General features: G+C 40.9%; 1 protein-coding gene across 4 annotated transcripts in view; it reads left to right on the top strand.

Annotated features, from left to right (window-relative positions):
* The window catches only part of LOC309601869 (3',5'-cyclic-AMP phosphodiesterase 4D-like), a gene marked incomplete at both ends in the record, with an annotated part of 480,588 nt that overhangs the window by 195,008 nt on the left and 259,316 nt on the right, over positions 1-26,264 (top strand). The window contains one exon of one of the 4 annotated variants that reach the window (XM_082335088.1): positions 22,745-22,869. The exons of the other annotated variants lie outside the window; for them this stretch is intronic. Coding sequence (XP_082191214.1) covers positions 22,745-22,869 — 125 coding nt within the window. Of the gene's footprint in view, positions 1-22,744; positions 22,870-26,264 lie in introns of those variants that run through there. 4 annotated transcript variants of the gene reach the window in all.

Below are 26,264 nucleotides of genomic sequence, written 5' to 3'. Positions count from 1 at the left end.
TGCTTATTCAACTTTTCAGTAACTAAAGATGTTCAGATGTAGAGGAATATTCCCTTAAATGGTTACAGTTTTCTGAAAATAGGAGATTGTCATGTATATTTTTAATGCAAACTTCTTTTTGTCTGTAATACATAGTTAAAATTATTCAATCCAGCTATTAAAGTATTCTTCCAATGAAAAAAAATTAAATAAGTTTAAAGGAACAGCAACAACAACAAACTGAAAACCACATGTGCTGTTTCTTTTCACATTTAATGTATTCCTTATTTTGTGGCACTTGATGCAGTTTTCTTTCTTGATGAATCTACATAGCTACTCTATATTGAGATCGTAAAAGCTTCTGTATTTGTTCTGAGAATTGTAGGGAGACTAATACTGGCTAATATTTTAATGTTGTGATTTTAAAGCTTTTCATAATTGATATAGTTCGGTATATAGGAGGTAACATGCTTCAGGCAAAGAGAATGAATGGTTTTGTACGGAGTACGTTACTAAATCAACCTGTAGAGGGCAATATGATGTTTTTGGAATAGCAAAATTTCTGGGGCTGTAATACAGAAATGAGAAAGCTCATTAAGTGTTCATTATAAGTAGTTTAAAAGTTCATACAAAATATCTACTATTACTATATTTTGTTGTTTATAATACTAAAATAATATATCTTGTTCTGAGCTGTCATGGAATGGAAACTGTCTTGCTCAGTGATTTTTAAAAAAATCTTTTGGCTCTATAATTCTAAGAAGAAAAAATAATATTTATTAACCAGTACAGTCCTATAAAGCTTTTGATACATGAAGAAATATACTGTTCCAGAATATTTTTCTTCAAAATAATGCACTGCATGTAGAGAGGATTAATGTGTGTTCAAAATGCAGAAAAAAAACCCGCCCCAAACCTGTGACTATGTGTCCATTCCCCACAACTTCAAACTTCTTTCTTCTCATTTAAAACACCCTTTGGGGGAGAGAAGTGAGTCCACTGATATGGTAAAACTCAACTGTGAGACATGGGTCTGGCAAACCATGCACTTTTTGCACAAGCCCATTTCATAGTACTGAATACTTTCTGACAGAAAATAAGGTTGAATATGACTTTGGTGAGTCCTTTGACAGGGAGCCTTTTGAGAACTGTCTGCTGCGATCCCTGTATTACCATCCTCAGAGCAGAAATAATGGAACCGTTCAGAAAGGGGTCCCTAAGAGGAAAGGAACTGGGGATTGGAAGGGTCGAATGAGTTTCTTTTGTACCATGCAAAATAAAGAAACAGGCATATTTCAGGTAAAGTCTTCTATTTATTCATGCAGGGACCATTCAACTGTGCAAATTGCATTATTTAGGTAATATCTTAGAATCATAGAATCATAGAATCATCAAGGTTGGAAAAGACCCTTAAGATCATCGAGTCCAACCGTTAACCTATCACTGCCAAGTCCACCACTAAACTATGTCCTCGGGCACCACATCTACCCTTCTTTTAAATACCTCCAGGGATGGGGACTCAACCACTTCCCTGGGCAGCCTGTTCCAATGCTTGACCACCCTCTTGGTGAAGAAGTTTTTCCTAATGTCTAACCTAAACCTCCCCTGGTGCAGCTTGAGGCCGTTTCCTCTCGTCCTATCACTCGTTACTAGGGAGAAGAGACCGACCCCCACCTCGCTACAACCTCCTTTCAGGTAGTTGTAGAGAGCAATAAGGTCTCCCCTCAGCCTCCTCTTCTCCAGGCTAAACAACCCCAGCTCCCTCAGCCTCTCCTCATAAGACTTGTGCTCTAGACCCTTCACCAACTTCATTGCTCTCCTCTGGACACGCTCCAGCACCTTGATGTCCTTCTTGTAGTGAGGGGCCCAAAACTGAACACAGTACTCGAGGTGCGGCCTCACCAATGCCGAGTACAGGGGCACTATCACCTCCCTGGTCCTGCTGGCCACACTGTTCCTGACACAAGCCAGGATGCCATTGGCCCTCTTGGCCACCTGAGCACACTGCTGGCTCATGTTCAGGCAGCTGTCAACCAACATCCCCAGGTCCTTTTCCACCAGGCAGCTCTCCAGAATAATAATAATATAATGATATAATAATACAATAATAATATACAAAGCAAGTGATACACTATAAAATTGCTCACCACCCGCCGACCAATGCCCAGCACATCCCCGAGCAGCGATCACTGCCTGCTGGCCAACTCCCCCCAGTTTATATACTGAGCATGACGCCATATGGTATGGAATAGCCCTTTGGCCAGTCTGGGTCAGCTGTCCTGGCTGTGCCCCCTCCCAGCTTCTTGTGCACTGGGCAGAGCATGGGAAGCTGAAAAGTCCTTGACTAGTGTAAGCCCTACTTAGCAACAACTAAAACATCAGTGTGTTATCATCAACATTATTCTCATCCTAAATCCAAAACACAGCACTATACCAGCTACTAGGAAGAAAATTAACTCTGTCCCAGCTGAAACCAGGACAGTATCCACCCCTTATTCCATACCATATATGTCACGCCCAGGTCTTACACTTTCCAATACATTCCAATTAATCACCACCACTTTTCCTGTCTTTTGAGAGAGAGATATACACACAAACATAGATATCATTTCCTTAGTCTATAGGCTATTCCTCTAAAATGTTTGTTGAGTTCATTTAGTCCATGACTTTGGGCTCCATAACAGTCTTTCAGGGCAGGAGAGATGGTGTGTGGTGTTAGATCGTTGCATGCTGAAGTCAGTTCTGGTTCCATCACCACTGCACTTTGCTCAGTTTCATCAAAGTTCATTCTTCATTAATTTGGGTGATTCTTACTGTATACTGTTGATATGGCATATAGCAACCATAGCAGTGATGACATCCAGTATTATATAGCAACTAACATCATACAATTCAGTTCATTGGCTATTTTCACCCAAAATCAAATCCCCTTGAGGTACACATCAGACTTCCCCATCCTTCCACATCACCCAACAAGTGCACCCAGGTCCTTGAGTAAAAGCAGTCCCACGAATGGGTTTTCCTTTGCCTCACGCAGGAGTAACCCAGACGGTCTTCCCCAGCATATTTTTTAGGTGCACTACAGGGACTTTATCTCCCTCTACAGTACGTAAAAGTCTTGACTGGGCAGGGCCAGCTCGATTGGCAGATCCCCTAGTGTTGACTAACCAGGTGGCCTTTGCTAAATGTGTATCCCAGTGTTTGAATGTCCCACCACCCATTGCTCTCAGTATAGTCTGTAACAGTCCATTGTATCGTTCGATTTTCCCGGAGGCTGGTGCATGATAGGGGATGTGATACATCCAGTCAATGCCATGCCCTTTGGCCCAGGTGTCTATGAGGCTGTTTCGGAAATGAGTCCCATTGTCTGACTCAATTCTTTCTGGGGTGCCATGTCGCCATAGGACTTGCTTTTCAAGACCCAGGATAGTGTTCCGGGCGGTGGCATGGAGCACAGGATATGTTTCCAGGCATCCGGTGGTTGCTTCCACCATGGTGAGCACATGGTGCTTGCCTTGGCGGGTTTGTGGGAGTGTGATATAATCAATCTGCCAGGCCTCCCCATATTGATATTTCAGCCATTGTTCTCCGTACCAGAGAGGCTTGAACCGCTTGGCTCGCTTGATTGCAGCGCATGTTTCGCATTCATGGATAACCTGTGCAATAGTGTCCATGGTCAAGTCCACCCCTCAGTCACGAGCCCATCTATATGTTGCATCTCTTCCTTGGTGGCCTGAGGTGTCATGGGAACACCAAGCTAGAAATATTTCACCCTTATGTTGCCAGTCCAGATCCACCTGAGCCACTTCAATCTTAGCAGCCTGGTCCACCTGCTGGTGGTTTTGATGTTCTTCAGTGGCCTGACTCTTGGGTACGTGAGCATCTACGTGACGTACTTTTACAACCAGGTTCTCTACCCGGGCAGCAATATCTTGCCACAATGCAGCAGCTAAGATGGGTTTGCCTCTGCCCTGCCAGTTGCTCTGCTTCCATTGCTGCAACCACCCCCACAGGGCATTTGCCACCATCCATGAGTCAGTACAGAGATAGAGCATAGGCCACTTTTCTCGTTCAGCAGTATCTAAAGCCAGCTGGATGGCTTTCACCTCTGCAAACTGACTCGATTCACCTTCTCCTTCAGCAGTTTCTGCGACTTGTCGTATAAGACTCCATACAGCAGCCTTCCACCTCCAATGCTTCCCCACAAGACGACAGGACCCATCAGTGAACAGGGCATATTGCTTCTCATTTTCTGGCAGTTTATTGTACAGTGGGGCCTCCTCAGCACGTGTCACCTCCTCCTCTGGCGATATTCTGAAATCTTTGCCTTCTGGCCAGTCCATGATCACTTCCAAGATTCCTGGGTGACTGGGGATTCCTATTCAAGCCCATTGTGTGATGAGTGCGACCCACTTACTCCATGTAGCATCAGTTGCATGATGTGTACAGGGGATCCTCCCTTTGAACATCCAGCCCAGCACTGGCAGTCAGGGTGCCAGGAGGAGCTGTGCTTCAGTACCAAACGCTTCCAAAGCAGCTCGAGCCCCTTCATATGCTGCCAATCTCTCTTTTTCAGTTGGAGTATAGCAGGCCTCGGATCCTTTGTATCCCCGACTCCAAAACCCTAGGGGTCGACCTCGAGTCTCCCCTGGTGCTTTCTGCCAGAGGCTCCAGGTAGGGCCGTTCTCCCTGGCTGCAGTGTAGAGCACATTTTTTACATCTTGTCCTGCCTGGACTGGCCCAAGGGCGACTACATGAACTATCATCTCCTGTTAAATTTGTTCAAAGGCTTGTCATCACTCAGGGCCCCATTTGAAATTGTTCTTCTTCTGGGTCACTTGATAGAGAGGGCTTACGATCAGACTGTAACTTGGAATATGCATTCTCCAAAACCCCCAAGAAAGCTTGTGCTTCCTTTTTGCTGGTTGGTGGAGACATGGCTGTTATTTTGTTCATCACATCCATTGGGATCTGACAACGTCCATCTTGCCATTTTATTCCTAAAAAATGGATCTCCTGTGCAGGTCCCTTGACCTTACTTTGGTTTATGGCAAAGCCAGCCTCCAGAAGGATTTGGAGTATTTTCTTCCCTTTCTCAAAAACCTCTTCTGCTGTGTTGCCCCACACGATGATGTCATCAATGTATTGCAGGTGTTCCGGAGCCCCACCCTGTTCCAGTGCAGTCTGGATCAGTCCATGGCAAATGGTGGGGCTGTGCTTCCACCCCTGGGGCAGTCGATTCCAGGTGTACTGGACGCCCCTCCAAGTGAAAGCAAACTGTGGCCTGCACTCTGCTGCCAAAGGGATTGAGAAAAACACATTAGCAATATCAATGGTGGCATACCACTTGGCTGCTTTTGAGTCCAATTTGTATTGAATTTCTAGTATGTTCGGCATGGCAGCACTCAGCAGCAGCGTGACTTCGTTCAGGCCCCGATAGTCTACTGTTAGCCTCCACTCTCCATTAGACTTTCGCACTGGCCATATGGGACTGTTAAAGGGTGAGCGACTCTTGCTGATCACTCCTTGACTCTCCAGTCAACAAATCAGCTTATGGATGGGAATCAGGGAGTCTCTGTTGGTGCGATATTGCCGTCAGTGTACCACTGTGGTGGTGGTGATCAGCACCTGTTGTTCTTCGACCCTCAGCAACCCCACAACAGAAGGGTCCTTCGAGAGACCAGGCAGGGTAGACAGCTGTTTAATTTCCTCCATCTCCAAGGCAGCTATACCAAAAGCCCACCAGTACCCTTTTGGGTCCTTGAAATACCCTCTCCTGAGGCAGTCTATGCCAAGGATGCACGGGGCCTCTGGGCCAGTCACAATGGGGTGCTTCTGCCACTCCTTCCTGGTTAAGCTCACTTCAGCCTCCAATAAAGTTAGCTGCTGGGATCCCCCTGTCACTCCAGAAATACAGATGAGTTCTGCCCCTTTATAGCTTGATGGCATTAAGGTACACTGTGCACCAGTGTCCACTAGAGCCTTCTACTCCTGTGGGGCTGATGTGCCAGGCCATTGAATCCACACAGTCCAGTACACCCGGTTGTCCCTTTCCTCCACCTGGCTGGAGGCAGGGCCCCTCTAGTCCTGGTCATAGCGTTCGTTACTCACTTCTTGTCAATGCAAATCAAAAATCCCTTTATTAATATTGGAAACAAAATCAGCCCTTCTGCTATGTCTGGGGAACTGCCCACTGGAAACTGGAGCAGCAATTTTCCTGGAAGAACACCCCTGTGTGATTGTTTTCCCTTGCAACTCGTGTCTGTGCCTCTAGGGTCGAGGTAGATTTTCCATCCCGCTTCCTCATGTCCTCTCCGTTGTCATGCAGGTAAAACCACAGAGTGCCCTGTGGTGTGTATCCACTATATCTTCTCTCTTGAGCAGAGGGACGCTTACTCCTAATAGTTGAGATACTGGTCCGTACAGGTGGGGAGTAGGACCTATCCTCTTCGAGTTGCTGGACCTTCTGGGACAGTTTCTCCACAGCCGAGACACAGGCCCATAGGGAGGAAGTATTTTCAGAGCTGGCCAGCCATTTCATCCACCCTTGGTCCCTCTTCATCTTTCCAGGTCATTACTGCCAATGAGTTTGCGTGTGATGATGGTGTGCTCCGTACAAACTTCCGCCACATGGGTTGTGTGCACTGGACTTCGTCTGGATCTTTGGGTAACTGCTCGTTGTCCAGGTCATTATAAATCACTTCCAGCACAGCTAATTCCCTCAGGTACTGGTTACCTCTCTCCATGGTGGTCCACTTGCCTGGGTGACATATAACATCTTCCTTGAAGGGATACCTTTCCTTTATGCCTGACAGGAGTCACCTCCAGAGGCTGAGGGCTTTTGCCCCTTTTCCAATCGCTTTGTCAATGCCCCTTCCCTAGAAAGGGATCCCAGCTGCTTGGCTTCCCTACCCTCTAATTCCAGGCTACTGGCCCTGTTATCCCAGCATCAGAGCAGCCAGGTGATGATGTGCTCGCCTGGACGATGACTGAAATCTTTTCGCATATCTCACAGCTCACTCAGGGACAGAGATCAGGTTGTTACCATCTCATTTATGGGTTCTGCCTCTTCCTCCTCCTGCTCTCTTGATGGCCCTGGCTCATCATCAGCCCTTACTAAACGAGCTGATTTTCTTTTTTATTTTTTCTTCTGTATAGAGGTGACTGATACTGGCACGGGTTGGTTCTCTGGTTCAGCCGCAGTGCCTGTCGTGGGAGCTGGCGCAGCCGCAGTGCCTGTCATGGAGGCTGGTGCAGCCGCAGCGTCTGTCATTTTGTCGTCAGATCCAGAGACCTCCTCTTCCCCTTGAGGGTACTGAATAGTGTTGAATAGGGCTCGGTAGGCATGGGCCAGGCCCCAGCACATTGCAGTGATTTGTGTCTCCCTAGAATTGCCAGAGTGACAACATACTTTTTCCAAATACTTTACTAGTTTTTCAGGATTCTGCACTTGTTTGGGGGTGAAATTCCAAAACACTGGAGGGGCCCACTGTCTTAGGTACTTGCCCATACTATCCCACACACCCTGCCACTTGTAACTATCCAGCCTTGGGGCTGATCTCTGGATGATGTTCTTAAGCTGCTTATTAACCTTAGACAAAGCTGAAACAATATTCCCAAGAACTACCAATAGATGTATCTTAACTACCCAAGGATGTTCAAGATAATGAAAAGGTGTTGTAATGAAGGAGGAAACATTATAGAAGAAAACAACAAAGGTGCCATTCTGTATTTCCTCCATAAAAACCTCTTGGAGGTTTGATTGCTAATTGTCTCCATGAGGTGGTACCCGAAGTACAGTAATGGCTTCACTACAGAACCCAAATACCAGATAACGCTCAAGGTCAGTGTTTTAGCAACAAATGTCCCAGGCAAAGCATCAGTAATCACTGCAGAGCACAGCAAACTGCAAAACCCAACACCAATCTTTAACATGCACAGCAAAAACAAGACCATGGTGCAAATCGGGTAGACTAATAACAAGAACAGATGAATCAATATTATGACCAGCAACTGTTAACAGATACAAATTCCTTAATACACTCTGGTTAATCTGTTGTTATCTCAAACCCTTCGTGCCCCACGTTGGGTGCCAAAAAAAAAGGACTGTCGTGGTTTAACCCCAGCCAGCAACTAAGCACCACACAGCCGCTCGCTCACTCCTCCCCCCACCCCAGTGGGATGGGGGAGAGAATTGGAAGGGTGAAAGTGAGAGAACTTGTGGGTTGAGATAAGAACAGGTTAATAATTGAAGTAAAATGAAATAGAATAGTAGTAATAGTAATAATAATAATAATAATACAATAATACAATAATAATATACAAAGCAAGTGATACACTATAAAATTGCTCACCACCCACCGACCAATGCCCAGCACGTCCCCGAGCAGTGATCGCTGCCCCCTGGCCAACTCCCCCCAGTTTATATACTGAGCATGATGTCATATGGCATGGAACAGCCCTTTGGCCAGTCTGGGTCAGCTGTCCTGGCTGTGCTCCCTCCCAGCTTCTTGTGCACCTGGCAGAGCATGGGAAGCTGAAAAGTCCTTGACCAGTGTAAGCCCTACTTAGCAACAACTAAAACATCAGTGTGTCATCAACATTATTCTCATCCTAAATCCAAAACACAGCACTATACCAGCTACTAGGAAGAAAAATCAACACTATTCCAGCTGAAACCAGGACACTCCCTAAATCTACAAAATTGATACATACTCTTGTTAGAAGCAAAGTTTTCATATGAAATAAATGTTCTGGTATTGTACAAACCTGGGAGTTGGAAGTTCTAACTCAAAATGTTTAACAAGTGGAAGAAACTACCGAAGAAGATGTGGAATATCCACTCTTCTCAAAGTGAAGACTGGATGCCTTTCTGGCTTTTTTGATGAACATTTTTATTTCGATACAATAGTAAGTGGGTAATATTTGATGGTTACTCTGGCCTTCTGTGTGTCACATCTGAATTAGTGGATGTGGGAGTACCCCCAAACTCCTCAGTTGGAGTATGCCTGCACATATTCTGAAACAGTATTTGGATGGGGCCTTCTGTACTCATTTTTTGTAGGTAGATCTATATACTTGGTCTGGAAAGGAACTCTAATGTACTGCATTCATGATAGAAATTTAATTTCTGCCTGTCTAGCTCCAAGGTCTGATTTCATGTTATTGTGGTCAGATACTCCATCCAAATGCAAAGTCACTACAACTGACTTCGTTATGTACTTTATACCAGAAAATGTTTCTCTTTGTACCAAAGAATGCATTACTGCCTGGGACTTATAATCACCTCCCTGTGACTCATGAACAGTCTCATTTTGGCCTTTTTCAAACTGTTCTGCTTACAACACTCCTTTCTGCAGATTTTATTTTTCTAATGGCTATTTCCTCAACTGGAAGAATACAAAGGCTTTGAGCGCAATAATGGCCAAATCTCCCTAAAGGACTCTTCACAGCAACATCAACTTAAATTAGTTACTAAAGTGATTTCAAAATTCCACTCAAATGAAGGTATTCATTCACTGGTAACATCTTCAGAATTTTACTTTGAGTCTTGCTTTATTATATCAAAAGAACAACACTATGCAGAGAGTCTTCTCTGTGATTTCTGAAAAGAGCTGAGTTTTTCAAAGGTGACGAAGTCTGTCTGAATAGATAAAAAGACTGTAAGTTCCATGTGGTCTTTTTCAGTTCTGTCTTGCTATGATAACAGAGTGTATCTTTGAATATATCTCCCATCAAATATGAAGGCTTGCTCCATCCACATTCAAGCAAGACTGCCAACTTGGAAATACAGCAGTTCTCAAAATCTTCAAAGAAGCAACATGATGTTCAGCTGTGTCAAACATATAAAGTTAACAGGATCATATGACAAGTCTAAGAGTGCCATTACAGTCTTTTCTGACTGATTATGCTGAAACTTCTCATTTCCACCATCCTGAGGGGGTACAATCTGTCAGTTGTCTACAATGGGATCTACACTGATGCTTATAGAAAACAAAAGGGATGGCGACCTTTATAATTCACCCAAATTCACCCCTGGAAATAACTTGCCTACCTCTGTCTCAGGGCTTGCAGTGCAATTTTCTTGAAATTTCCCTCTGGCTTTTTATGTGCTTAAGTTATACCTAAGATGACATCATGTATCATCAGATGACTATTCACAGTTTTAACCTCAAGCCATAGAAAACTTTCAAATGTTGGCACAAGGGTCACTTCTAGCCTTTTTAATTTGAATATCCTGATTAGCGTCAACACTACAGAGCAGAATTCATTTTCTTCACTAGTTTAAGGCTCTGATAACAAAGGAGTCGGTAGCCTTTACTGATAGTCTTTAACAAAGCCATATGTTTAACAAGTTTGAATGGACTTCAAATTTAAGGTGATGAAGGGAAAACCAACCTTTGCTACAAATCTTCAAAAGCTTTGTGATGATGTTTTCTTACACATTACTGTAAATTATTATGTGTGAATGATTGTTCACAATACAAAAGTGAGAGAATGGCTTAATTTGTATTTTTCTCCTCATTTTTATAGTTATCTTCAACACATGCTCATCAAATTTGACAGGGGTGTGAAGTAATTTTTGCAAATACTTAGCGAGTGTATTGTTTTCCCTAACTCTTGCTCCACCTTATCCTGGGAAGCAGTGACTCATTTCATACAACGAAGCCATTTTGTTAAGAATGATTTCCTATGAGATGGTTGTGTGTTGTGTTTTATCTTGATTGAAATAAAAACTTATCCTTAATAGACATAGAACAGAATCAGGCATATCCATTACATAAGAAGAGAGGACGACTAACTACTAATTATTTTCAACGGTTTGACAAGGGAAAGGAAACCCTACCCAGCACTTCCTGCAAGTAAACCCATTCTTTTATTTCAAAAGAAAATCATAATAGCATACCTGTCACAATGCCACATGCAATAATTCAGAAACTGTGCCCCTGTGTGTGAAAGCAGATTCTCTACTGATTTCAGTTGCAAATCAGCAAGCAATCTCTGCAGTGACTCAAGTTCATTTCCAGTGGAGATCAGAAATTGGGATGATGATAGCAAAGAAAAGAATCCAATACTCTGTTTTAGTTTGACACAATATGGTTGGTGCAGCACAAAGAAAAGTGTTACAGTTGTCACAGTGGAAATGTTAAAGTGCAGTACTTGTAAGATCTCTCTGGAAAAACAGAGGATTTTGTTTCTTGTATACAGACTATGATTTCTGCGCTATTTTCATAACTGTGAATATTTTCACTGTCTTTCAATTTCCTTTATCTGCTGCAACATACTTAAAAAAATTCATTAAGAAAAATCCGTGTTGCAAACTTTGACATTCCAACTTTGGAAATTATTAAATTATCCTTACTTTATAAACTTAGTTTTGTCCCTGCATACATGGACTGATAGTCTTCAGTTGTATAATTGCCAACTTTTGCAAAGGACCGTAACCTCATGTATGCAATGAGATAGACAGGACTGATTGATTGATTGTTTTTTATTTTATCTTCACTGTTCTTTGTGGAGAGTCCCTATCTTTTTTTTTTTCTTTTTTTTTTTTAAAAAAAAAAACAGTTCCAAAGTCTGTATAACATTGTGAGTCCTGACCAGGAAAACAAATTGTTAGTTCCTTTGTTCGCTTTTCTGAAATGTTCAGCAATATAATATCCGAGGCCTTGACAAATGGTCTGTGTATTTATCTTTACAGTAACCTGAACAGATAAAATGGTAGCAGTGCTTCTATTGTCAGATACAGGAATATTAATGGCAGAAATATACATTAATTATTTTGGGTGCTGAATTTAAACACCAAGGTTCTGATTTTTCAATTTTGTGTTTTTAGAGCACCTTTTTGCTCAAATTTCTCATCAACATCACTTACAAATGAAATTGTTCAACATTTCTACAAATGAGGCAATAAGGATGGGACCCACCTGGCTGAAGGCAGACATCTCTATTGTAGACGTTACATTTGGGAATGTTGTACTAAGCACTCTTAATGGAAAGACATCGGTATTCTTAGGGAATGACTTGTCTCATTCTAGAAGTTCGAATGCTTAGCCTAACAAAACAGTATTTACTTTTATTCTTGCTCTTTCAGTTAACAAATTGATTCAGTTCACCAAGGGCTCAGATGAGCACCCTAGACAACACAACAAAAGCAGTAGGAGTGTGTGACCAAGAGCAAAACGGAGGCGGGCATGCAGCTCAGCCATATGTATGCATATGTATGCTCACCTTTATCCACACTCAACTCCAAGAGGTTGCTGTAACTTCAAGACTACTGTGAGACACTTGGGAGCTTAAGAGTGATTCTAATTGAAACATAAGGAAAAGATATTTAAAGTTTGATTCCTAAAGACACCCTTAAGTCTTTAGAGTGGTAGATCATATTAAACAGTGTTGTAAACAAAGTACTGTGAAAATTCCTCAAAGCAAGAACTCTGCTTGTTAGGACCAGCATCAAGCTATATACCATAATTATGCTATATCAGTCTTTTTTAGAGCAAAAGTTCCTCCTTTTTCCTAGACAATGCAGAACTCAAGACTCCTTTGCCTTCAGGAAAGGATATCACTCTATCTTTTTTTTTCATCAGTTAGACTAAGTTGAAGACATGTCCTCTTTCTCTCATGAGTGATTTGCATGGAGCATGAGAGCCATGTGGACAATATTTTTTATGGGGGTGTGTGTTTTTTTTTAAAAGGAAGGTTTTAAGACAACCTGGTTATATCATGTTGAGAAGAGATAATGAATACTACTAGATCAATAATCTACATTTTCAAATGTCGTAGAATGTGGAGGTCAACTAATACAGAGAAGAGATGTCTACTCTTTGCAGTTTTTCTATGGGGATGAGAAAGCCTTGAGAACAGCAGTGTTAAAGAGGACAGCATGGCTCTTTAATTTATTCATGGAGTTATTAATAAAACAACCAATAAAATTTGAAAATTAACCAGAAATTATAAACTTCATAAACTGACAATTTCTAATGGAAAATATCTTTCTGGAAAATTAGATGTCAGTGGAAACCCATAATGGGATACATAGTCTTTCACCTGTACATTGCAAATTTCAATTTAGCCCTGATGAATAGTGTGCAAATACATGACATGTGTGGTTTTGGTAAAATAAGAAATAAATCCATGGAAGTTGATAACACATAAAAAGAATGTTGAATATACTTAAGAAATTGATCCCCAGGAGCAGGAAATCAGGCAAGGAAGGGAAGAGGCCAGCATGGCTGAGCCATGACCTGTGGGTCAAACTAAAGGGCAAGAAGAGAATGCACAGGCAGTGGAAGAAGGGCCTGGTATCCTGGGAAGAGTACGGGGACACTGCCCGGTTGTGTAAGGATGGGATCAGGAAGGCCAAGGCGTGGCTGGAGCTGAACCAACTGAACTTTGCTGATGCAAAGAATAATAAGAAGGGCTTCTACAGGTACGTCAACCAGAAAAGGAAGGTTAAAGAAAGCGTACCCCCTCTGATGAGCAGAAGTGGAGAGCTGGTAACAACAGAAGAGGAGAAGGCTGAAGGTACTCAACAACTTCTTTGCCTCAGTCTTCACTGGCAACCTCTCTCCTCACACCTCCCGAGTCAATGGGCCATTTGACGGGGATCAGGGGGCAGAGGTCCTCCCACTGTAAGAGAAGATGAGGTGCGTGACCACCTGAGGAACCTGAATGTGCATAAGTCTATGGGTCCCGAAGAGATGCATCCCAGAGTCCTGAGGGAATTGGCTGATGTAGTTGCCGAGCCACTCTCCATGATATTTGAAAAGTCATGGCAGTCAGGTGAAGTCCCTGGGGACTGGAAAAAGGGAAATATTGCAGCCATTTTTAAAAAGGGTAGAAAGGAGGACCCTGGGAACTACCGACCTGTCAGCCTCACCTCTGTGCCTGGGAAGATCATGGAACAGATCCTCCTAGAAGCTATGCTAAGGCACATGGAGGACAGGGAGGTGGTTTGAGACAGCCAGCACGGCTTTGCCAAGGGCAAGTCCTGCCTGACCAACCTAGTGGCCTTCTGTGATGGAGTGACTGCATCAGTGGACAAGGGAAGAGTCATCTATCTGGATGTCATCTGTCTGGACTTCTGTAAGGCCTTTGACATGGTCCCCCACAATATCCTTCTCTCTAAATTGGAAGGATATGGATTTGATGGGTGGACTGTTCGGTGGATAGCTAATTGGCTGGATGGTCGCATCCAGAGGGTAGTGGTCAATGGCTCGATGTCCAGATGGAGATCAGTGACGAGTGGTGTCCCTCAGGGGTCCGTACTGGGGCCACTGCTGTTCAATATCTTCATCAATGACATAGACAGCGGGATCAAGTGCACCCTCGGCAAGTTTGCAGATGACACCAAGCTGAGTGGTGCAGTTGACACGCCTGAGGGATGGGATGTCATCCAGAGGGACCTGGACAAGCTGGAGAAATGGGCCTGTGTGAACCTCATGAGGTTCAACAAGGCCAAGTGCAAGGTCCTGCACCTGGGTCAGGGCAACCCCCAGTATCAGTACAGGCTGGGGATGAAGGGATTGAGAGCAGCCCTGCGGACAAGGACTTGGGGGTACTGATAGGCAAAAAGCTGGACATGAGCCAGCAATGTGCTCTCGCAGCCCAGAAAGCCAACCGTATCCTGGGCTGCATCAAAAGAAGCGTGGCCAGCAGGTCGAGGGAGGTGATTCTGCCCCTCTACTCTGCTTGGGTGAGACCCCACCTGGAGTACTGCATCCAGCTCTGGGGTCCTCAGCACAGGAAGGACATGGACCTGTTAGAGTGGGTCCAGAGGAGGGCCACAAAAATGATCAGAGGGATGGAACAGCTCTGCTACGAGGAAAGGCTGAAAGAGCTGGGGTTGTTCAGCCTGGAGAAGAGAAGGCTGTGGGGTGACCTTATTGTGGCCTTTCAATACTTAAAGGGGACCTACAAGAAAGATGGGGACAGACGTTTTAGCAAGGCCTGCTGTGACAGGACAAGGGTTAATGGTTTTAAACTAAAAGAGGGAAGATTCAGACTAGATATAAGGAAGAAATTTTTCACAATGAGGGTGGTGAAACACTGGAACGGGTTGCCCAGAGAGGTGGTAGATGCCCCCTCCTTGGAAACATTCAAGTTCAGGTTGGAGGGGGCTCTGAGCAACCTGATCTAGTTGAAGATGTCCCTGCCAATTGCAGGGGGGTTGGACTAGATGACCTTTAAAGGTCCCTTCCATCCCAAAGCATTCTATGATTCTATGATTAAATGGATTCAGAAATGAATTTATTATTAACCTGCACAGAATATGCAAATTGAATCCTAAACTGCCAAATCAGTAGTCAGTGTGCTACAGAAGTACTGCATATTAACAGCACCTAACATTTCTAAAATGTCTTTATTTTGCCTATTCAATAAACAACGTTGGCATTGCTACCTTGCTATTCTAAATATAGTAGTAGCGTCTGATGTTCAAGGAAGATGTTCATTTGGAGAGATGAATAAACAGAATTGTTCTGCTGTGTAACTACAACAGTCTGTCATTAATGTTTTTTAATGAGTAACATTATATACAGTGACACTGACTATCTATGGTTGGAGACAGGATTTAATAAGAACTCTTGATTTTTTAATTGCTTAGATTTATCAGGTACTTTATGCCCTTAAATAATTTTTCTGTCAGAACAATATAATTTTTTTTGCAACATGATTATTGAAATTCAATCTATAGGACCTTTCTGGTTTTGTCATTAGGATGTATGCCAAATAAATGGTAGGCTTCTTGGCCAGTGTTGAAAATTGGATGCTGAGCTGGATGGACCCAGTGTGGCTATTCTAATGGCTCTATGATATGTAAGGGAGAGAATAGGAGGTCTTCATGAAAGGTTCTCTGGGGTATTTAATGAAATAAAGGGAAGAAAAATCTGTAGGAGTCAATTAAAAATAGGGTCTTCAAGGGCAGCAGTATGAAGTCCCAGGTTTCAAAAGCAAAAGTGTGTATTGGCAGAGTTGAAAGAGCTAATTGAGGATATGTTAAAAACAGATTCATCTTTGTAAGGCAAATTTAAGGATAGAATATGACAAAATACAACAAAGTCAAGGCAAGAATATGCCATTAGTGAATATTTGTCTCACTTCTTTGAACCTGGGGTCTTCTCCAGCATGTATGTTTGATATGTACCATATAAAACCATTTTTGTGATCCCCATATGTAACAGATGGACTCATGATATGCCTATGCAAACTGTGCAATGATGTAAGTGAGAGCTTGTTCTTATTCACAACTTTATTATATGACCCTTATGTTAGGGATTTTTGTTTGTTTTGGCTGAGACAAACATATGCACACCTTTTGAGACACCTAGCATGCTTTCTCAGATCACTGTCAGTCAGAGTACATAGAATCATAGAATCATTAAGGTTAGAAAAGACCCTTAAGATCATCGAGTCCAACCGTTAACCTATCACTGCCAAGTCCACCACTAAACCATGTCCTCAAGCACCACGTCTACCCGTTCTTTAAATACCTCCAGGGATGGGGACTCAACCACTTCCCTGGGCAGCCTGTTCCAATGCCTGACTACCCTTTTGGTGAAGAAGTTTTTCCTAATATCCAACCTAAACTTCCCCTGGCGCAGCTTGAGGCCGTTTCCTCTCGTCCTATCGCTTGTTACTAGGGAGAAGAGACCGACGCCCACCTCGCTACAACCTCCTTTCAGGTAGTTGTAGAGAGCAATAAGGTCTCCCCTCAGCCTCCTCTTCTCCAGGCTAAGCAACCCCAGTTCCCTCAGCCACTCCTCATAAGACTTGTTCTCCAGACCCTTCACCAACTTCGTTGCCCTTCTCTGGACACACTCCAGCACCTCGATGTCCTTCTTGTTGTGAGGGACCCAAAACTGAACACAGGACTCAAGGTGCGGCCTCACCAGTGCCGAGTACAGGGGCACTGTCACCTCCCTGGTTCTGCTGGCCACACTATTCCTGATACATTCAGCACTTAAAAAAATATGAGCAAATTTTTGGACAATTCCTGCAATATTCTTCTTTATAAGTAAAACAGCAGTACATTTTTGAGGAAATTCATCCTCTAAAAGACAAGAAGGACAATCAAATATTCATAAATCAGGGAGAAAAGAATTCAAATAGCACTTATATTCCTGGAGTTCTTTTGCTTATCTGCTGAGAGTTAAATAGTTGTCAGTATTCAGCAGTCAGGGAATGCTCAACAGCAAGATTTAGAAGAGTTAGTTAAACAAATAAATATATACAAAGGGAAGATCTTTAAAAAAATTAAAGGGGGGAGGGAACTTTGTCCAATCTATGGATATATAAAAGAAGATTCTTAACTGTTTCTGAATTCTGGACAGACCATATGTTTATCAGAAAAATTTGTCACATGTGGCCAAACAATTTTAATGTCATCTGGCAACAGTTCAGGATATTTCTGAGAAGAAACTCTTGTTGCAAGCAAAAGGTCTAGTTACTAGACAAACTGACAGTATATAGATGAAGAACAATCTTTTCATATGCTTGGACTGGGAATGTGAGGAACACCTGCCTTTTCCTTAAAATGTTCTGTAGTCCAGTGAAGCCCATGACATTGGCTGAGGCTGTCTAGTCTAAATAGCAGTGCAATCTAATAGTAGTAATAAGAATTATAGTAATATAAAATGTCTCATACAGCAAGAGAAGATTTTAATAATTATTCTTTAGTATCTGTTTATTTCCTGGTGACAAACACAAATCAAACTAACTTTTAAAAGCTTTGCAGACATTGTCAAAAATTTGATACAAACAATATTCATACATATATACTGTGTGCCACAATTAATGGAATTCCTTAAAAGACACAATAGTAGTCTTCTCTGTTGCACTGGGGATTGGGTGTATGAATAAAGGTTAATAAGAATGTAGCTGTTTGTAAAGTTCAACATTAAAAAAAAAATGTTAAAAAACTATTAATAAGACCAGTAAATGGGAAGGTATTTAAGCAACACTTGAATCTTAAATTATGTCATGGACACAAACTACGATTAAAGTTTCATTTTTGTCAAGAGTTTTGAGATACCTAAATTAAGCTGTGTGGCAACCCAAAATATCAAAATCCCTCCACAAAGGAAAATCTCAGATGGATTAATTTTATACTGACTTAAATATTTCATGCTGAGAAATGTAAGATATTTATTTCACTTTAGTTTTGACTTTAGAGTATTTTTGTGTATTGTAAAATATTTTAAAAATAAACCACAGCTTAGTGAAAAATTCAAATTGCTCTTAAAATAACAAAATTAAGCATTTTCAATTTTTCTGCCAAAATTTCATAAAATTCAACCCAATCTCAAAATGCTTTTGATATATCCTGATGCAATATTATTCCATTGAAATTTCTCTAATTGATTGTGATTTGGATATGGTCTAATTACCTGCACACACATTATTTTTGAAACATTATGTCAGGTAAGTTCACTTTTTCTGACTGCATACTTTACAAAGATATTAAAGCTGAAGACATGTTTAGTGTAGAGTTTTCAAAGATTCATATTTCACTGAGGAAAAAAGAGCTCTCAGGTAAAAGCCAAGTTTCACTGAACATAATTTATATCAGTGAGACTTCAAAATCTGAATAGCTCCATACTTAAAATCTACCCAAAAAAGGTAAAAATAGTCATGCCCAGTGGGCTCTTCAAACCTGTAGGAAGTGCTTTGCAGTTGGAAGGACACACCCATCTGATGTGTGACCACGCGATGGGAGGACATCATTGCCATAAATTTTCCAGTAAATTAGCATTACCTCTAAAGAGGGGAAGGTTGCTGGGAGGAAGACTGGAGCTACCCAGCTCTTCCAGCCTGACACTGCTGAGGGCTGCCCAGTGAATGCACTGCTTAGGGCACAGGTATCAGCAATGCAAAAGAGAATTTATCAACAGTTTGGCTCTTGAAGTGCTGCTGTTCACATTTTAACTCTTTCCTCAGAGAAGAATCTTCTCTGTGACACAGTTATATGAGCATGCATCAATTAAGTCAATTTTTGTATCTAGAACAAGTATTTCCAGTTGTGTGTATGTACCCATTATGAAATGGAAAGAACCTATTCCACCTCATTAACAAGGAAGAATCTGTTCCATATATAGAAATACTGCTTTAAAGCTGTCTTTAGTTGCACGTTAAAAAAACAAAAGAAACCCTACCCTCTTAGTTTGAAATTAATCTGATTATTCTCAAATGATTGTTAAATTACCCTGATTTCTTACCTTTTTTTCTTTCTTAATTAAAGTAAGAAAGCTAAAAGGTAGGGGGTTGAGGTCTGCTTGCTTTTTAGTTTTTTTTCTTCATAATAGCTGTATTTACAAGTTGGAGAATTGCTACTTGGGTCTTAGATTAGACTAAATTATTCATTTTAGCTTTCTGTTGTACAAAGCTGAATTAATTTCTAGAGGTTTTTTAACTGCTGATATCTTATACCCTAAATAGAATCAGATGTAGCCTTATACTGTTATTGTCACATTTAAAAGACTAATGCAGATTTTCAGGTGTTCTCACTTCAGTCATTTTCATCTTTTCATGAGTATGCACACCTCTTTCCTTAGAGTGGCTTTTAATGCAGTGTAAAGGTTACCTAACTTGAGCTCAATGTTACAACAGTTGTGCATGAAAAAATAACTATACAGACAAAAACATTTCAGGACATAAATAGAATTAACAACAACCAAAAAAAGGCTTATCTGTTACACTGGCAGTTTGTATTAGATGCAAGGAAAGGGTAAAGGATAGATGACTGTCCACCTTTTGCCTGGCTTTTTTGTCACCTGCCAAAGGTACAGGACAAATTGCTTCTGTTTCCAGCAAGGCACTAGGGGTGGCAGCACATGGAGCGGCTGCATTGTGGTTGCCACCTGGCGCTCCAGTCCATCCTGTTCCAGTGGTGCAATCATCAGGTACAGTCAACATGGGTTCACAAAGGGAAAGTCCTGTTTAATAAGTTTTATATCCTTCTACAATAAGGTCACCCGCCTAGTGGATGAAGGGAAGGCAGTGGATATAGTCTTTCTGTATTTTAGTAAGGCTTTTGATACTGTTCCTCACAGCATCCTTCTGGACAAGTTGTCCAACTGTGAGATGAGCAGGTACGCAGTGTGCTGGGTGAAGAACTGGCTGAATGACAGAGCTCAAAGGGTTGTAGTGAATGGGGCTACATCTGGCTGGCGACCAGCCACCAACAGTGTTCCTCAGGGCTCAATCCTAGGGCCAGTTCTGTTCAATATATTTATCAACGATCTGGATGCAGGAGTTGAATGCACCATTAGCAAGTTTGCTGATGATACCCAACTGGGAGGTGCTGTTGACTGTCTCGAGGGATGAAAGGCCTTGCAGAGGGATCTAGGTAGATTGGAGCACTGGGCAATCATCAATGGCATGAAATTTAACAAGTCTAAATACTGGATTCTGCACCTGGGATGGAGTATCACCAGGCACAAGTATAAATTGGGAGAGGAGTGGCTGGAGAGCAGCCCCACAGAAAGGGATCTGGGGGTGCTGGTTGACAGCAGGCTCAATATGAGTCAGCAGTGTGCCCTGGCAGCCAAGAGGGCAAACCGCATCCTGGGGTGCATCAAACACAGTATAACCAGCCGGTCAAAAGAGGTGATTATCCCCCTGTATTTAGCAATGGTGCTGCCTCACCTTGAGTATTGTGTGCAGTTCTGGGCCCCACAATTTAAGAAGGATGTTAAGGTGTGTCCAGAGGAGGGCAACAAAGCTGGTGAAAGGGCTGGAAGGCATGTCCTATGAGGAGTGACTAAGGAGTTTGGGTTTGTCTAGTTTGGAGAAAAAGAGGCTGAGGGGCAACCTCATTGCTCTCTGCAGCTTCCTGAGGAAGGGAAGTGGAGAGGGAGATGCTGATCTCTTCTCCCTGGCATCCAGTGACAGGATGTGTGGGAACATTTCAAAGCTGCATCAGGGGAAGTTCAGACTTGACATTAGGAAGCCTTTCTTTACAGAGAGGGTGGTCAAACCCTGGAACAGGCTTCCTAGAGAGGTGGTCGATGCCCCATGCCTGTCAGTGTTTAAGAGGTATTTGGCCAATGCCCTTACTAACATGCTTTAACATGATCATTGTAGGTCCCTTCCAACCGAACTATTCTATTCTATTCTATTCTATTCTATTCTATTCTATTCTATTCTAAAGTCAGTCACTTTGGTTACTTCTGATGTGAGAATTAGTTAAATTCACTACCAGGTAAGTCTTTTCAAAGAAAGAACAACTTTTTTTTTTGTCTCTTCAAAAGTATAAAGCACATAGAACAAAAGCTAAACAAACATATATGGCCAATGTGCTCAGTTTTTAGCATCTGAATTTTTTTTGGCAGATCATGCAAGAATCCCTCCTTCCAGTTCATTTTAGCAGTGCCAACAGGAAGCAGCCTGCTTGGTTGCAGCTGATTCCCATTCTTTTGGGTATCCCTGTTACTTGTCTGCTTTTCCTGAGACATTGTGGGCAAGTTCTTACCACTCACCTCTTTTTCCTTCTCTAGCGCTCTGCAGCCTGGGAAAGGTAAATGTTGCCACCCTCACTGGAGCCAGGCAGAGGATATTCCCCTTTTGGGAACACTCCCCTGTCCACTGTTTTCACAAGGAGCCTTATCTTTCTTTTTGCCTTGTTTCCTGTTGGGGTTCCACCTTCTTTGATTTAATTCCAGCAATTCAAGAGGATTAATATTAGCCAGATAGATTTAGGTGCATATAATATTTTTATATACACACACACACACACAAAATCCCCCAGTTTTCCAGTTCTTCATGATAGAGCTTTTTCTGTACTGAATATAAATCTCCTTTGTATCCCTCAAATTCTCATGCTAGAGTGTACAATCCATTTCATAATTTGATTGTGTGTGGTTTCCAATGTACTACTGAAGTGCTACTTTTCTGCTTTTTGTAGTTGGGACCTCTAAGAGCATTGCACAGAGGCTGAGATAGTGGAGGCCAAGTGGAGGCCACTTTCATAAATAAAGGCAATCCTGTGGATAATTTTGAGTAGTTGAATGTATAAAAACCCATAGTGTCTTTTATAATATGGGAAAACAATTTAATATATTCCTGTTGATTGAAGACAGAAGAAGTTCTTATATGAGGTTATACACGTGTTTTGTTACTTTGCATTAGTGGAGAATGCACTGCTATGCAATAAGAAACATACCACAGAATATAAAACTTCCTTTAGCAAAAGCATATATGATCATCTTTTTGTCTTTACAGAGATTAAATCCTGAAATCATTTGTATAACAAATCTAATCAGTCTGAGTTCATACCATGAATCTGAAAAGTTATCTGACCTTTTCAAATGTACTAGTGGATAGATCTTCCTCCTCCCACAGAGATCTTTTGCAAAAGTAGTTCTGGCCACCTGCTGCTTCAAAGTAAATTCAGTCTGTGGCTTTTTTAGACATTGGTCTTAACTGATTAAGCTGTGCTTACAGTCTGTCTCCACCAAAAAAAGATTAGAGAAAAGATTAGTGCCTGGGGGTGGGGGAAACTGTTCCTGAGAGACTTGCTGCTTTATCTGCTTAATCAGTAATTGGTTGAAGTATGACTGGATGAAAATAAGCAGCCAACTTCCTGCATCCACGAGGGTGGCAGCTGCAGCTGAGACAAGGAGCATTTGCTTTCCAGGTGCAGGAGTGTTCGGCTCCTTTGGAATAGCATACTTTAATGAAGCTGATTATGTAGCATTTTGTTTCCAGTTTTCCCAGGAATGCATCTTTTTGGCTGTTAGTCTTATGCTGCTTCTATTGGGATAAAATGAGTTTACCATCTAGCTGTGAGCATCTGACTCTGGAGAAAGTGGCTAGATTCCGGAGTGCTTACATTCACGGATCACCTTATGCTATTAACAAGCCAATTGATATTAAACAGCAAAGGAAGCGGTATGAGACTTTATTATTCTTCAGCAAAGCATTTGCATTGTCTACAGCTTGCTGCCTTTAAACCTTCTGTGCATGTGTGTAGAGAAAGGGGGAGAAGGGACATGCTATAAAAAAATCTCACTGTGTTTGTATTCAGTATTGAGTCATGGAAGAGAAGTGTAGTGAAAAAAGGAAAAAATACAATACCAGGTAATGGCAATAAATATCTGGCTTATAGCAGCACAAAGTTTTATTTGTTTTACACAAAGATATGAACAATGTATTCAGCATATTTACTGTTTAGACAGAACAGTACTCTATGTATGTGCAGTAACAAATAATTAGACACTTTTTTGGGGAAGAAATGTTACTTAATTTTTTAAATACGAGTAAAATCTGGTTATTGTCTCTAAATTTCAAGCAAAAAATATACTAGGAGTTTGATTAGTCACAAATTATTTCTTAGTCCTATTTTTCAGATATTATGCATTGCATGGAATATATTATATATTTTTATCTGGAATATATTTGTTTCATATTTTAGGAAAATAGCTGAAAACAGCCTTTTGCATATTATTCAGTGTGGCAGAATTTCTTTCTCTGCAATTTTATCAAGCTGTGCCATGAAGAGAAACTTCCTTTATGAATGGAATTGAAAGACTTACTGAAACTTCTTGTATAAAAAAATAAATCTCACTTGATTTTGTCCTAGTGGAAAAACAGATGTAAAATTCCACCTGGGATTAGAGAACTGCTGTTATCTGGTTAATGTTTTAGCGGAGGCTCTTTTGAGTAAAAGGTAAACTAGTGAGATTCTTAAAAAAATTTACCTGAAGAAAAATGATATCTTATTCCAGCTGCCTTCCCAAAAGTAGTTTCAGGTTAAATCAGTATTTATAATCTCAGGTCCTTCATGCATATATGTGGTACATAAGACTTTTTATTGAAATGACAAGGTTATATATAGATTTTAAATATAAAAAGACAAATTTTAACATGGAGAATGAAAAATCTAATGTGAAAACTGCAATGAAAACCTTTCTCCAGTTTCTGAAAAATGATGCCTTTCCACAATATTTCTAATAATGTAATTTTAAAATAATACTCTGTTAAAAAAAGTAATCAAATTAATAAGAAATTTTTGAGTACTATTTCATGAAAGCTTCCTATTTTTAGCATGTTAGGGAATTGCTGTATTGATTTAATGTAAGATGCTTAGAGAGCTCCATGATTTTTCTACAAAATCTACTTTCCTCTTGAATATGTTGTTAATTGTTCATAATTTGAAAATCAATGTAATACATAACTTTTCCCAAAATGATATTTCCGTGTCCTAAGATAGTATCAGGCTATATTAAAGCCTGAATTTTTGGGTTTGGTATTAGAAAGGCATATTACTTTGTCTTGTAAACCATTTGCTACCATGTAGACTCCAGTCTTTGGTGAGTACAAATCAATATAACTTCATCAGAGCTGGTGGGTATATTGGGGGGAGGAAAGAAAAAGAAAAAAAAGTGAAATTCAAATTCTGTTGTACAAACCCATAACTTGATTTTACCACCAGTGATTCATTTGTGTGTGTAAGCCAGAGAAATTTCCTCCTTTACACTGTCTTCATGATGGGGAACGTATTCCAGTCTCTGCTACCTTTGAAGAACATGGAGGCTGATGCTAGTATCTGCTGAATACAATGTGATACATTTGTCGGTCTCCATCACTAAGGCCTTTCAAAGGCATTACACTAATCTGAAGCCACTGTATTACTGCCTTTCATAAGGATGACTCTCTTGTTTAATAACTACTCTAGCTAAGATTTTAACTTGTTTTATAGTTGATGTAACACTTTAGTCTCTCGGTTTTCATAAAAGAGGTTGATGCATTGTGTAACTGTGCATTCTCCTTTCTCTTCTGCAAGCTCAAAACCAAATCAGTTAAAAAACAGTAATTAAAAATAATATTAGGAATTGAAGCTCTTCCACATCCCAAACAATTTCATAGCTCTTTACCTGTCATTTCACCGTCTTTAGAAAACTCATGCAAGCAACAGTGCAAGATTGCACTCCATACAGCTGAAACTCCTTGCTGTCTTTTTCAGGGAGAAGAGGAGATGCTATGAACAACTTAATTTAATATCTACACAAAATGTTCATGTGTCATATTTTTCAGTTGCACTAGTTTAAGGCAGAACTTGCAAAAAATAGTAGGTAAAGAATTTCTAAGCAGAATATAATTATTAATTTTGTGGTGCCGAGTATTATTTAGGAGCTCTTGAGAGAACAGAACTCATAATTAAAATATTTTAAAGGATTAAGGTTAATGGGAGTATTCATATAGTGGAAATTAAAGAAATTATTGGAACTTCAGAGTCAGAAACTGGATCAGACTATGCAATATTTAAGATGACTGGGGTCACTAAGAAAAGTCCTACCTCCTAATACGTCAAGTTAGTCTTCCTGAGTGTGGATTTGCAACAAGACTTTTCTTGGCTAATAGAAGAAAACACAGATCTAACTGTTTGGGAGGAGTGTAGATGGAAGGAATTTTAGGGGAATTGTTTGCCATTGGGTAGCATTCATTTATTTTTGCTCTTGGTAAGGGTATGAGATATAAGAGTTTCTCTCAAAGATTGCACTATTTGTGTTACTTAATGTGCAAGAAGTCTCTCAGCTGACTTGTTTTTTGTCATCAATGCAAAATGTGTCAAGGTTTGGGGAACAAATTGCATCTTTCATAACCAGAAGATCACAGAAGGTGCCAGGTAGATATATCTAGGTTGTGGAGCTAGGACTATGAATTATTTTGATAACTGCAGGTCTCTCTTTAGAGAAAAAAAGCAATCATTCGTATGTGTGCATGTATATGTTCTATACACACACACACTCATATACATTTTGAAATGTTGTCATGCTTGTTTTCATGGTTGTTACCAAAACTGAGACAAGCTTTTTTATATTTTAATAGTGGTAGTTGAATATTTCCCAGTGTTTCTTGAAAGTGAAAACTTTTTACAGAGTTGCATGCCACCAAATTATTTGGAGAAGAATATTTTCAAACTGATAATTCCATTTTGTCTTTAGGAAGAAATGTGTCAAATTTCTGTTTCAAAGGAGATTTTTGGTTTTAGATTTTTATATCATGGAGCTTCTGAAGGCTAATTGAAGAAATTAAAAAAGCTTATGTGGAAAAGAAACATTTCAGGTTTTTAATACCAAATACATTTCAATTAACCTGAAATGCAGGCCTTTTAAAATTTTGAGTCACTTGAATTTTCTGGTTTGCATTAGGATTCTGTTCTGGAATAGGATGAAGTTTCAGAATTGCAAAACTACCAGCCAAAGCAAGAAGGCACTTTCTCGTATAGGCCTGTGTCTGAGTACAAGTAGTTTTTTTGTCAAATCATCAAGCTATTCATCATT

Source organism: Platalea leucorodia (assembly GCF_965183815.1).
Source record: "Platalea leucorodia genome assembly, chromosome: W".
NCBI classification, from domain to species: Eukaryota; Metazoa; Chordata; class Aves; order Pelecaniformes; family Threskiornithidae; genus Platalea; species Platalea leucorodia.
This window is presented reverse-complemented; position numbering and strand designations above follow the sequence as displayed.